Source organism: Suncus etruscus, chromosome 4 (genome assembly GCF_024139225.1).
Source record: "Suncus etruscus isolate mSunEtr1 chromosome 4, mSunEtr1.pri.cur, whole genome shotgun sequence".
Classification (NCBI taxonomy): Eukaryota; Metazoa; Chordata; class Mammalia; order Eulipotyphla; family Soricidae; genus Suncus; species Suncus etruscus.
The window spans coordinates 119453248-119467972 of record NC_064851.1 but is presented as its reverse complement, the minus strand read 5'-3'; the positions used below and the strand labels follow the sequence as shown (position 1 = coordinate 119467972).

General features: G+C 34.2%; 1 protein-coding gene across 1 annotated transcript in view; it reads right to left on the bottom strand.

The window, feature by feature from the left end:
• The window catches only part of LOC126007198 (probable ATP-dependent RNA helicase DDX60), a 139540-nt gene that overhangs the window by 6238 nt on the left and 118577 nt on the right, over window positions 1-14725 (bottom strand). Inside the window, 7 exon segments of the mRNA XM_049772674.1 lie at window positions 2420-2562; window positions 4144-4291; window positions 5514-5635; window positions 6341-6482; window positions 6800-6904; window positions 11801-12001; window positions 12647-12751. Of these exon segments, the coding sequence (XP_049628631.1) occupies window positions 2420-2562; window positions 4144-4291; window positions 5514-5635; window positions 6341-6482; window positions 6800-6904; window positions 11801-12001; window positions 12647-12751 (966 nt within the window).

The window sequence follows — 14725 nt, the reverse complement described above, 5'->3', positions numbered from 1 at the left end:
TAGCTTTAAAAATATTTCTGATATTAAAAACTAGACATACGGATATTTTAATATTAAGAGTCTTTAAAGCAAAAAGTTAAACATTAAGCTTGATAGAGTTGGTAGCTTGGGGGAAACAGAAATAATTTTTGTTTTGGGGCCATAACTGACAGTGCTCAGGGGTTATTCATGGATCTATGCTCAGGATTCACTTCTGGCAAGCTTCCAAGAGCACATGGGATGTCAGGGATGGAACCAGGTTGGCTGTGTGAAAGGCAAGTGCCCTACCCGCTGTACAGGAAATGAAACTAAGTAAAACATAACATGCAGGTACTATTTCATTTTTATACCATAGAAATTTTCTACATGCTTTTTAATGATATGCATTTATGAATAATTAGTACCAAAATGAAACAAGGAATAAAAGTGCTTATTATGTCTACAATTCTACATTCCTCTAAGGCAATTTTTATATTTTGTTTGATATTCAGTTCTATATTTTATTTTGATGTGGGGCCATTGACAGTATTTAGGGATTACTCTTCGCTCTGTGATCAGGGATCTTGCTGGTGGATGGGCTGGTAGAGGGCATATGAGGTGCCATGAGTCACACATGGAACAACCATATACAAGGCAAGAGATTTAACCCACAACACTCTCTCTCCAAACCAAAAGGCAATATATTATGACATCACTCAGATAGGACTTTATGCAGCAAGTGGAGTGGGATAAAATCTTAGAGACTTTACACAAACTCTTCTATGTTTATTTATTTAAAAATTCATTTATTTTTGCTTTTTGGGTCACACACAGCTGTGCTCAGGGCTTTCACTTGGCTTTGCACTCAGAAATAACCCTGGTGTGGTGGTATTTGGGGAACTATTAGGGATTCTGGGAAGCAAACCCAGGTTAGCAGCATGCAAGACAAAAGTTCTGCTCTCTGTACAGCCCCTTCAATTTATTTTTGAACAATGTGCCTCAGGAGTTAAAAAAAAAAAGTCCTTTCTCATGAATGCTTTTATCTAATGTTAAAAATCAAACTTTGTTTACTCATTATGATTGTTTCCCATGATTGGAACTCAACAAACTTGAAAGTAGAGTCAATCAATTATTAGTTAAGCAAAACATGAAAATATATTTTGATAATGGATGACTAGTAATTTAAGCCATATAACTGGAACAAAATTAACAGCTATATACTATACATAAATCACTTTTATTTATTAACTTACTTTTATTTTATAGTTATCAGTATCACAAGTATCACTGACATTTTTGGGGGGATTTTTTGAATCACAGTTTATGACTATGTCTAAACAGGGGTCAGCGGAAGTTCCTACCACCTGGTGCTCAGGGGACCATGTAGTAACAGAGATTAAAATTATGGCTCCCTCATGCAAAGTACTCTAGTACTCAAAGTACTCAAATTACTCTAGTAATTTGAATGGTCTCTCTGTTCCTCTAGTTGGGGTGGGGAAAAATGGTCTACACCTAAAAGTGCTCAGGATTTACTCCTGGGTTTGTGTTTAAGATTGACTCCTGACAGTGGCCAGGGGACATATGTGGTGCTGGTAATTTGAAATGAGATTTGCCACAGGCAAGGCGAATTTCTAATCTCTGACCCTTGGCACTTTATGTTATGATTTTTTAAGTATGCAATGCTTTATTTTGAACAAATAAAGTTATCCATACCTATATCATTTGAATCTAATCAAATGTAGAATGAAAAATGAAGGTGTCCATGTACAAGGGTCAATACAGTTTTAAAAATTATTTTATGTAATAGTGAAATATTTTTATAGGATAAAGGTCAAACTTTATAACTAGAGGAGTTGAAACAACAAATATTACAAAACTTATTTTGTTTTTTTTTTCAAACAAATTAAATTTCTACAGGATTATTGCATTCAAATAAATTATCCAGCTCTTCCAGATTCTTATTTTTTATATTACCTCTGTGCAATGCAAAATTTAAAAGAGAGTTATATCATCTATGTCAACATCTGGGAAAATATGAAAACATATGTTCTTTCAGAGCAAAACTGTGTCAGTTTCCTTAGAGTTTTTAAATCTAGAGATATAAAGAACTAGCATTTGGGGATTTTGTTTATTGGAGAAGAATCCCACAGGACTTCATTGAACACCAATAATCATACTGGACTCAAGACATCCTTAAACCAGGGATTTTTATATGCTTTTTCTCTAATTTGGAAAGTATAAGTTTCTTTTCTAGACCAGGCAAGAATATAAATTCATTCTTTTGAAACACTGTTCATTTCTGTACCCCTGGTTTTGCACTCAGGAATTACTCCTGAGGGGACCATGTGAGATGCCAGGAATTGAATCCAGGTTGGCACTTGCAAGGCAAGTGTCCTACCTATTGTACTATATTTCTAGCCCCTAAAATATCATTTATTATTAAATCACATTTTCCACTTACATTGTCTGAAGTTTCTGGTCGAAGCAGTACACTATCAGTGTTCCCAGAAAGACAGATAAATGGAGAAATGGCTTTTCTTCCTTCTTTGCAGTTCATCAAGTGTGACACCAGTGGGAAATCATCACATTCTTTCCCTGAGAAATCTGACCAAAAAAGTATAGAAAAAATAAGTTTTTAAAAATTAGTCAAAATTAAAATCTTACACCCTCCCTTACATTATGTCAATCTTAAGAGAAATTCAATTTAACTAAGCCTTAGTAAAGACTAAATAAGATATGTTACATAAGATATGCAACATATAAAGTTGAAATAGAAATTATATACTCTTCTAACTCAACAATACTTTTAATAAGTATTATCTTCCACTGATGTGGACTTATAATCAACTTCTTCCTTTCTTTCTTATTTTCTTTTCTTTCTCTTTTTCTGTTCTACAGTGCTTAAGACTTACTGCTAGCTTTGTGCTCAGAAAACATCTTTTGGTCATGATTCAAATATTGAACTGGGGATGTATACTTTGCCTCCTGTACTATATCTTTGCTTCACAAACAAATAATCTTCCAAACAAGATAATATAAGTAGCTGCTTTCAGCAGTAGGTCTGGACATATATATTTTTTCCATTCATACTCTTACAAAGCACATACTGTACAATGAAACATGGCATTAATTTTCAATATAAAAACATGTTTACACATTTTCATTTTGCTTCCTGAAAGATAGCCCAGGGCTCCATTGTAGATTCTGCATTTGTTCATGAACTTCTCACATTATAGGATCCAGTAAACTACATGTTCCAATTCATTAATTTCTCTAATTGAGGATAATAAACCAAAAATTCATTAGCCTCGATAAACCCTTTCATATTATCTTAATCATCTTTTCTTGTTTACTTTTATATAGAAGATTGATCTAATAGTATATTTAAGAATATAAAAAATATAAATAGTATTTACTATGTTATAGAAACTTTCAAGTTAGTAATTTGTATTGACTTGATCATTTAAAATCCATCTAGATTGGGACCAGAGCAATAGTAAGATGCTTGCCTAGCAAATCAGGATTTGATCTGTGCATCCTGTATGGTCCACTGAACACTGCCAAGAATGATTTCTGATTGCAGAACCATGAGTAACTTCTGAGCATTGCTGGATTGATAATAATTTTTTCTCATGAATTTATTAAGAAAACTAAGGGATTTAAAATAAAATAGTAAAGCTAGAGTTTTGAACCATGTAATCTGTCCCAGCTCTTGAAGAAGTTGTATTATTGACCCTCAAGAAACAGTGTCACAGAATAATTTCTAGTTTCTTTTCATTTCATGGATGTCCTTATTTCATTTCCCAGAGTTGATTCCAAAGCAATCTTAATGAAGATGGTTATTAATAGGTGTATTTAGTTTCATTTTCTTTGTTCTTTAATTTATTTGTAAGCTCAATTATTTTGATTCTTATCTGAATAATATTAAGTTTTTATTGCTTACAAATATCTGAGTTGTGTATATTCCTTATTTATCTCCACACACTTAGTGTAGGCAGTAACACTCTTGCACCTGTAAGGAAATCTTTCCTTTGTACCTTTAATTTCTGATAATCACAATTTCCTTATGTGAAAAGCTGAAAGCATCCTTTTAGTCTTAGATGGATCTATCTTTTCATGAACCTAAACTTCTAAGATAATTATTTCTATTTACATTTTCTTACAATGGATCAAAAGTTCACTTGCCTATTTTTGACAATGGAAGTTGATATTCCTGTTTCATGTCAGCCAATTTGGAAACAATTAGTAGAAAGGAGGAAAAATCATTTGCAACATGCATGTTATACTCTTCTAAAGCAGCATTAAAATCCTCAGGGAGATCTTCCAAGAAAACCTAAATTATAAAGGACATCATAATGAACACCTAAAAGATACGATTTTTAATTCATATATCTATATACCTTCATATAAATCCAAAACTTTGGTAAAGGGCAATAAAACTGTAATACAATTCTATAGTTATCTACATATTTAAAAATTTATTTTATTCTTTTATCTATTAAATTAAGGTAAGATCCTTTTTGTTTTGAAAGATATTTTAGTCATAGGATAACATTTCTCTCATCATTATGGTTTTCATTTTATTTAGGTAACACTGACTTATAAGAGTATAAATGATCATAAATTTTAGGGGGGCTATGATACCATACCAATTGTCTTGGTAATCAAGGGCTGTAGTAACTTTAGTAATAATATTTTTGTGTCCTAAGAAGTATCATAACAGACTTAATAGGAATTGCATAAAATCTCAATAGTGCTTTGAGGAAGATGTTCTTTATCAGTTTTAATTCTTTGTACAATAAACAAGAAATATTTTGCTATTTTCTTGTAAATTCTATTTCTTTTAATAGTGACTCATGGTTTTTGCTAACCATCCTTTAGCTTCTTTGTTAAATAAAATTATAGAAACTGAATTTGTGGATATAATTATATATTATTTAGCTGTCATCAGAATAAGAATAAAGGAGTTTTTCCTTTGTGATCATGCATAAAACAAAGATGCTACTTCTCACCACTCTTATCAAACATAGAATATAAAGTCTTGACTACAGAAATTATTCAAAATAAAAACAAGGAAAAAACAAAAGTTTACTCAAATTATAATGAGAAAAAGCAAGACTTCCATTATTTGCAGACAACATGATATTAGAAAACCCTAGCACTTCACACACAAAAATTAGGAGCTGAAGTGATAGCACAGTGGGTAGAGCATTTGCCTTGCATGACCCTGGTTTGATCCTGGTATCCCAAAAGGTCCCTGAATACTGCCAGGAATGACCCTGAGCAGAGAGCCAAGAGTAACCCCTGAGCAAAAGCAAGCGCTCTACCTGCTGTATTATATATCTGGCTCCTATAGTTACCTCGCTTAGTAGCTAAATGCTATTGTTTGGTAAACTCAAATGATAAAATTTAAATATTAAAAGTAATTAAAATTACACAGATAACAAATTATTTTATAAAACAGTAGTTTTATATTAAAAGACACCACTATTGAATAATTTTAGGAGGAGAATATGATTATTATAACTACTATTATCAGAATCATAAAATGTTACCTTTGATTGATAAAACTTGTGGTCAGCCTCTTGGAATTTTGCTGGGAGATAGGCTCTTCCAAATAGATGTGACAAAACTAACACTAGCTTTTCCATAATATCTTGAGAAAAAAATCTTGAGCCTATACAAAACAATATACTCTATCATTAAAGGTAGAATTTGTATTTCCCCCATATATCTATGTTAACAAATTGGATGCTATCTTTAATTTCTTAAAAACAAGTTTTATTTTTGTTAGGTAACTAAACAAATTAGGCAACTAAAATTGATGCTATGTTTACATTTTTACATCTATGCCTTTTAAAAATTGTGGTGACAATTTATAAAGCAATTTATAATTGTGATGACTGTTTATAACACTAAATTTTATTGATAAAAGTTTATAACTGGTCAAATGTATACTGTCACACCAAATATACCATTAAAATAACAATAACCTCCCAAACCAAATCACACTGGACTCCTTCCATAAGCCCCACTTTTACTCTAACAAGAGATTATCTCTTCTCCTAACAAGAAGGTTGCCCTCTTTGGTTAACCCTAGAAGCTGAGCTGCTTTCCCTAAAGCTTATATATGATCATGCCACTTAGGTACCCACTCAAAAATATCTGACTTCTTTCCAAAACTGACATTTTCAAACAAGTACACAAAATATAATTGTATTAGTATATAAAGATAACTTAATTATATCCAATATGGAGTTACTAAATCACCTAAATAATAGCATTGTTCTTGTAGAAAATACATTCCTGTGGGGGTGGGAGCATTAGCTTCATGGTAGGCTGTTACTATTTTTATATCATAAATATAAAACATCGGGTTTACCTTTCGTGGTTGGCTGACAGAGATTATGGAAAAGTCCTTTTACAAGAAAATAAACAAAAACAAGATTCGAAGGTTCATGATAATACAAATGTGAAACCAATCCAGCAAATCCCATCGGATTACCTTCTTGATCCAAATAGCCCTAAAGTCCAAAACATGTTATATTAGCATGGTGATACAATTCAATTCATCATGCACATTCAAATTTATTGAAAGCTTATAAAATGCATAATACCAATAAGAGACATTGATAATCCTTCTATGATTCATCTTGATGACTGAATCAGTTAATAGTAACAGCAAGCATTGAGTAAAACCCTCTCTAGACTACAAATGTCCCAGTCTGATAAGAAATAGTTTTGATTTTTTTTCACGCACGCACGCACACACACACAACACACACACACACACATACACCAAGCAACAATAAAACAATAAAACCAAGACACACACACATACCTCTTTTACTAGAAGCTGCAAAGCAAACAAGAAGTAAAGTTTCAACATATTCTTGACTTGGGGTTGCTTGAAGGTCATGAGTGAATGCTTTAGCACAGACAGCACCTACAAAGAATAGTATTTTGTTCATATATTTAAGTGGTAGAAAATAGATTTGAAAGTGATAAAAGGTTTATTGCAATTGTGCTTAATTTGGGATACTGTGATGCTTCTGCACTAAAAGAATATATCTGGCTGAGAGACACTGCCCTCCCATATGAATCCCTAAAGATAATGGCAAGATTATGATTTGTTCAGGGTTTGACTTATTATATGCAAAACAACTGTTCCAGTTTATTTTTCCAGTTAATTCCTAACCTAACTCTCACACCAAACCAAAATTTGCCTAAATTATCGTAAGAGCTAGACTGGTATCAGGCAACTCCAGACAAACTTGTAAATCCCAAAGCCCACTGAAATAATTCAAATTAGTCAGTACAAAACTATTGAAACTGCCCACCTAAACTTTTCCTATAGAAAGCCTCATGAAGGCCAACGGCTAAACCTGCTTCCTGCTCTGCCTAATGCTTCCAACTGAAGCTGGTCTCACATGTGGCCCTGTGTGGTGCAATATGTCTTCTGTTTTCAGGACTTGTGAGCATTATAAACCTTGCTTTCCTGGGTCTCTCCTCTTTCTCCTTATACCACCTAAACTGCCTATCATTTAGAAGAATCTATAACAGCATGGGTAGGTATTATCTATATAGATTATATCACATAGACATAAGTAATAAACAATGCTCCGTTTTCTTATTATTTATTATAGTATTTTCTCACCAATTGTGTTGAACAAATTTATGAAAAATCAAAATGAAACATTTGGGAGACCAGGATAGAACATAAGAATTCAGCTCTAGCCTATGCCAAACTCATGATTTCATGAACATTGTAGGGTACAGCATGTAAGAAATATGAACACCACTGGAGGGCTCTAGAGGCCCCCAGCTCCACAAGGGTGGCCCAGGCACCCCCAGTACCATTGAATCTGAACAGCAAGCAGCACCTCCTCTGCACTGAACCAGTACAGTTGCCTGAAAATCCCCACTGGGGCCTCAAGGCTTTGGAATAATGCTTGGAAGTGCCCCCCCCATTAAACATTTTATGAAACAGGCTAGAAATATATGTAAAAATATTTTCAATGTCTATCATTATTGGGTTGCTCTGGAGGAAAATAAATATTGTGTATTATACTATTGCATATCAGCATTGTTGCAAAAATATTGGAACTAGCTTGAATATAACTAACTATATAAGCATTTCTTTGTAACTAATTCTCAAAGAAAACAGAAATGAAGAAGAGGAGAACTGGTTCATAGTAGAAAGCTTGCCACAGTGGGGTAAGAGTTAAGGTTAGGGGGGCGGAGCAGTGGCACATTCCATGTGCTAACCTAGGAGGAACTGCGGTTTGATCCCAGGCATCCCATATGGTCCCCCAACCCAGGAGCAATTTCTGTATGTATAGCCAGGAGTAACCCCTGAGCTCACCGGGTGTGGCTCAAAAACCAAAGAGGGGGGAAAAAAAGGTTAGGGATAGAGATCATTATGACAATGACAGAGGGAAGTGATAGTCTTCACCAGTCAGTTGGATGACTGAGTGCTGTAGGAGATCGAGTGAATACAGTAACCCTGTCAGGGACAGTATTGTAACTACCACGTCCAATTGCCAAAAAGGAACATCAAGAGGGAAACTGGAGACATAGTTGAAGGGATTTGTGTTAGAACATTGTACATCTATCTGAAACTGAGAACTGAAACTGAAAATTAAAACTGAACCATGAGTAACTTTGAAATTCAATTAAAACACACACACACACACACACACACACCATTTTCCTGTTTTGAATGTAAAACAGCCAGTATACTATAAAATGTGACAGTTCTAGTGTCTTCTTAAACAGCCCACTAAAATGTGTATAAGGTTTCTATGAGCTTATTAAAATGTCTATAGGAATGAAGGATAGAAAGAAAGATGAAAGAAGGAAGGAAGGAAGGAAGGAAGGAAGGAAGGAAGGAAGGAAGGAAGGAAGGAAGGAAGGAAGGAAGGAAGGAAGGAAGGAAGGAAGGAAGGAAGGAAGGAAGGAAGGAAGGAAGGAAAGGGAGGGAGGGAGGGAGGGAAAGAAATAAGGAAGGAAGGAAGGAAGGAAGGAAGGAAGGAAGGAAGGAAGGAAGGAAGGAAAGGGAGGGAGGGAAAGAAATAAGGAAGGAAGGAAGGAAGGAAGGAAGGAAGGAAGGAAGGAGGGAGGGAAAGAGGGAGGAAGGAAAGAGGGTGGGAAGGAAGGAAGAAAAGGAAGGAGGGAAGGAAAGAGGATGGGAAGGAAGGAAGAAAGGAAGGAAGGAGGAAGGAAGGAGAAAATGAGGGAGGAAAAATAAGGAAGGAGAAAATGAAGTAGGGAAGGAAGGAGGAAAGAAAGGAAGAAGGAGGGAAGAAAGAAGAAAGGGAAGGAGGGAGGGAAGGAGAGAGGGAAGAAAGGAAAGAGGGAAGGAAGAAAGGAAGGAAGGAAGGAAGGAAGGAAGGAAGGAAGGAAGGAAGGAAGGAAGGAAGGAAGGAAGGAGGGAGGGAGGGAAGGAAAGAGGGTGAGAAGGAAAGAAGAAAAGGAAGGAGGGAAGGAAAGAGGATGGGAAGGAAGAAAGAAAGGAAGGAGGAAGGAAGGAGAAAATGAGGGAGGAAAAAGAAGGAAGGAGAAAATGAAGTAGGGAAGGAAGGAGGAAAGAAAGGAAGAAGGAGGGAAGAAAGGAGAAAGGGAAGGAGGGAGGGAAGGAGAGAGGGAAGAAAGGAAAGAGGGAAGGAAGGAAGGAAAGAAGGAAGGGAGGAAGGAAGGAAGGGAGGGAGGAAGGAAAGAAGGAAGGAAAGAAGGAAGGGAGGAAGGAAGGAAGGGAGGGAGGAAGGAAAGAAGGAAGGAAGGAAGGAAGGAAGGAAGGAAGGAAGGAAGGAAGGAAGGAAGGAAGGAAGGAAGGAAGGAAGGAAGGGAGGGAGGGAGGGATAGAGGGAGGAAGGGAGGAAGGGATAGAAAGTGGTTTGTCTCTTCTTTGTGAGATGAATCTTGAATTGGAGTTTACAATATCACACACACGAAAAAGAGATGCCTAAAAAAGCACAGAGCAACACGTCCTTTCCACGGACTCTGCAATCAAAATTAAGAGTGACTAGAAGGCTAAGAAAACAAATTTAAAGGAGCACCAAAATATATAAAGCAACTATGCATTGTCAACCTTAAAGAAAGACATGGATAACAACACAATAGTAGTAGGGGACTTTAATATCTCACTTATATTAATGAGCAGATAAATCAGAAGCTCACAACATCTACACATGAGGATTTAGATCAGATGAGCTTAATAGTGCTATACAGGCACAGTAATCCAAAAATGTTTAATACACATTCCTCACAAGGGCACAGAGAGCACTTTCAAAGAGAGATAACATATCAAGATCACATATCTTAATCATGTCAAGTTCACATATTGAGACAAAAGAGCCAAATAAAATTGAAATCATAGGATGTATCTTTTTTTTTATCACAGTAGTATAAAATAGAAACCCACTACATAAAAATTGAAAACGTCAAAGGCATAGAGACTAAACAACATGCTGCTGATAAATTACTGTATCAATATGGAAATCAAAAAAGAAAATTTTAAAAATCAAAAAGTAAAACAAAATTGAAGACAACACAAGCTCTCAGACCTACTGGAAAGCATCAGAAGCAGTATATAAGAAAATACATAAAATTCCTACAGATCTACATCCAGAAAAATACAGACCTACATCAAAAAAGCTATCAAATAAGTACCTTACCACATACATAAGAGAACTTAAGAAAGAACAATCCAAACCAATAGAATAAAGACAATTAGAGTAAAACTTAATTTTTAAATAACAATACAATACAAAATAAATGGAACTAAGAGAGCTTCTTTAAAAGGATAAACAAAATTGACAGAGTAATAATAAGCTAATAAAAAGAGTAAATTCTAATAAATATATCAGAAGAGAAAGAAAATGTTAACAAGTACCACAGAAAGTAAAAGTATCAAAAGAGACTACTATTATTATGCAGCTGTCAGGAGAGATGAAGTCATGAAATTTTCCTATACATGGATGTACACGGAATCAATTATGCTGAGTGAAATAAGTCAGAGGGAGAGAGAGAGACGCAGAATAGTCTCACTCATCTATGGGTTTTAAAAAAAATAAAAGTCATTTTTGCAACAATCCTCAGAGACAATGAGAGGAGGGCTGGAACTTCCAGCTCACTTCATGAAGCTCACCACAAAGAGTAGTGAGTACAGCTATAGAAATAACTACACAGAGAACTACCATAATCATGTGAATGAATGAGGGAACTGGAAAGCCTGTCTGGAGTACAGGTGGGGGTGGGGTGGGATGGAGGGAGATTTGGGACATTGGTGGTGGGAATGCTGCACTGGTGAAGGGGGGTGTTCTTTACATGACTGAAACCTAATCACAATCATTTATGTAATCAAGATGTTTAAATAAAAAAGAGCTTCAATAAAAAAAATTACACACATAAACCAATAAAATCAACAAAGAAGCCGAGAGTATGTAATAAAAAATGTGTCTTCAATAAATTCTCGTAGGACAATATTCTTGTAGGATATCCAACTGCAAATAATCAACTAAAATGCTCTTGTATCATGAGCAAAAACATATTTAAAATGGAGTACACTTTGCTACAAGACCTGAAATGATAAAATACCTCAGTTTTAAAAGCATAAAAATATTTAAATGTGGAGATTAAAGTAATAAAGATTAAATTCAGAAGGCCATGAATAAAAATATAAACAATAGCAATGCTTAAAAAGAAAAAGTAATAACAATAATAATAACAATATAAACAAAAAACCAACAAAGTTAATGCTATATACTTTGAAAGGCAGTGCATATCTAACTTCAGCCAAGTCAGCAAAGAGTGCGCAGTCAGCCATTGGACAGTACAGTACCTTAGCTTTGGCATCCTCTGCGTCATCGCCCTTGGAGACCAGGAGCATGAGTCTCAGGATCAGACTTATGTTTAAGGGAAATTGCCCTCTCAGTTCAGGGACTTTAGATTTTATGAGTTTTTCTATTTTGGAAAATGGAATATTAAAGAAAAATACATCTCCCTGCAGGTCTTGGCCCCGTCTTCCAGCACGTCCAGACATCTGATAACAGAACAGAACCACAAAGTGAAACGTTTACAAAATGCTTTTCCATCACAATATAAGACCTTAGTCTTTTAGCTTGAATTTCACTTGAGTGTATCTATTAAACAATGAGTCAAGACCCAGCTATGTACTAGATGCTTCATGGTTAAAACAGGGATGCAAATGCGGCATTGCCATACTTCTAAATCTAGTATAGGCCCAAAATTATTCTAGATATTTATGTAATAATATACAGGAGAAACAAAGATCAGGAAGTCTAGGCCCTATTACAAGTTCTCTTAATGTTAAACCTAACATCACTAATTCTCTTTTTCTATCTCTTCCTCCCTTATCCTTGCTATATCTTACACACAATTACAGTGTGAGTTTGACAATCATAAAAAGTGCATAAATTAAGAAAATAATGAGATAAAATCCAAAGGCTATTTTCATAAAACATAAAATGTTAAGATAAAAGATAAAATATAAAAGCATAAGATAAACATAAAAAGATAAAAAGTTATATTAGATTGTGTTTATTAAATGTCCAGAATATTTGTTATGCATTTAATTTCCACTTTTATAGACATTTAACTATGTTGTTATATATATTACCATAATATAATATATATAAATGTATAATATAATATATTATTATAATACCTGTCTGTAGTTTATAGCATCCAGAAATATTGAATTTTCAGCAAAAACCACAGATTTACAAGGCATGTTGATTCCTAAAGCAAGTGTTCCAGTGGCTGACACCACCTAGAAAAATAATGAAACAGATACTTCCAAAGCAACTTTTTTAGAAGATAACATATAATTTCTGTCTTCTTTAAGTTAACTAACACAGAGAAACATAGAATCACCAGTCAACAACACATCACAGAGGCAGGGTCATTTGGAAATGTTTCACAAATAATTTGTTTAATCTACTTCACTTGGTTCTCTGTTAAATGTTACAGAAATTTCTCGACCACCACATCTAAAATAAACATCCCTATTTTCCAGTTTCTCTTCCTATTCTATATCATTTCTTTTCATAGAATCAATTACTTCCAAAAGTAATATTACATGTCAGCATATACTATTCCAGACTCCAGACCTTATCCACTATTGTATTCTGAGAGAAGTAGTTGGTGCATTAAAGATGTTCAGTAATACTCCTTTAAAAATGAACTAAAAAGGAAATCTACCTATGACAGCATAAAATAACTTTTATAAATCTCTTTGAGCAGTGTCTAATTCATCCACTAAAATTACTTTAGGGCAATTTTCATTGGTAAAGTGGGGTTTTCTGTTTATGACTAAAACCCAACTACAAATATGCTTGTAATCATGCTGCTTAAATAAAGACTTTAATAATTAAAAAATAAATTAAATAAATTAAATTATTTTAGGGTAAGGAGGTTACATCTGTGGAGATAAAAGAACTAGTCATAAGAGCAAAATAAAATTCCTTTTTATATTTTATGTCATTAAAAATCATAAAGAGAAATGTTGCCATAGATACCAAATTTTATGTTAATATTTAAATAATCTTTCTATTCTACAACTGAAATGCAACAGGTATGTCAGGTGAGTGTTTGCCCTGCATGCAGCAGAACCAAGTCAATCTCTTGCACTCACATGTTTCACCAAGCAATGCTTAAACTGATCCCTGAGCACAGAACCAGGAGCAAACCCTGAGCACTGCCATGTGTGCCCCACAAATAAAAGTCAACAAAATTAGAAACTAGAAAAAACAACTTAATTTTTTTTCTTAATAGAAAAACCATCCTATTTTAATAGTACCTTTTCTCCAGGGGTCTAATTGTTAATTTATTAGATAGTAATAAAGCAACAACTATTTAACATTCACTGTGAAGATAAAATATATGCTAATAAAAATAAACACATCTCTCTCAATTTCTGGATCATGAAAAAAAGTATTTGTTTAAATTATTAGCACTTAAAATAAAAAATGTTAGTTACAAGAAGAGCTAACAAAAGTTGTTATGATGTATTTTTCTTTCCTAGATAAAAGAACTATTCTTTAATTAGTATGTCATATTTCCTTAGCATTTGCTTTTTTAAAAAAAGATTAAAGAATACAAAATGGGCTAGGAATATAACTCAACTGTAGAACACATGGCTCTCACACTCTCAGCCCTGTGTATCACCATGGGATTTTAAAAATAATAAAACATAACAAGAAATGGACTTGCTCACACATGTTTTTTGGGTCACACTCAGTAGCACTCAGGAATTACTCCTGGGCACACTCAGAATTATTACTGGCAGTCTTGTGAGATCTTATGAAATGCTGGGAATCAAACTCAGGTTGGTTCTACCATCAGTGCTATGGCTCCAGCGCCTCTTGCTAGTATTTTACTAGTCCACTGCCTTAACCGCTCGGCCACGACCACTTTCTTGCTAGCATTTTAAAGGTAATCTTCTTGTGCATTGTCAGTGATAAAAAAAAAAGGAGCATTCAAAATCTCTTCCTAGTAATGAAATGGCACCAAGTAAAGTTAACATTATTGTACTTACTCAGAATGCATTAAAAAGTTATGTGCAAAATACTATCACAAAAGTTCTCCATGCCAATGAAAGAATGTCTATAGCCCAAACTTTGTAAGTAAGAAATTAAACTCTCTTGGCATTTTAGTGAAAAATCAAGATCATCAATTACATTTTTACAGAAATATTGAGAAAAGAATCTCTTTAAATCTCACCCAAGCAAAGCTAAATGATAAA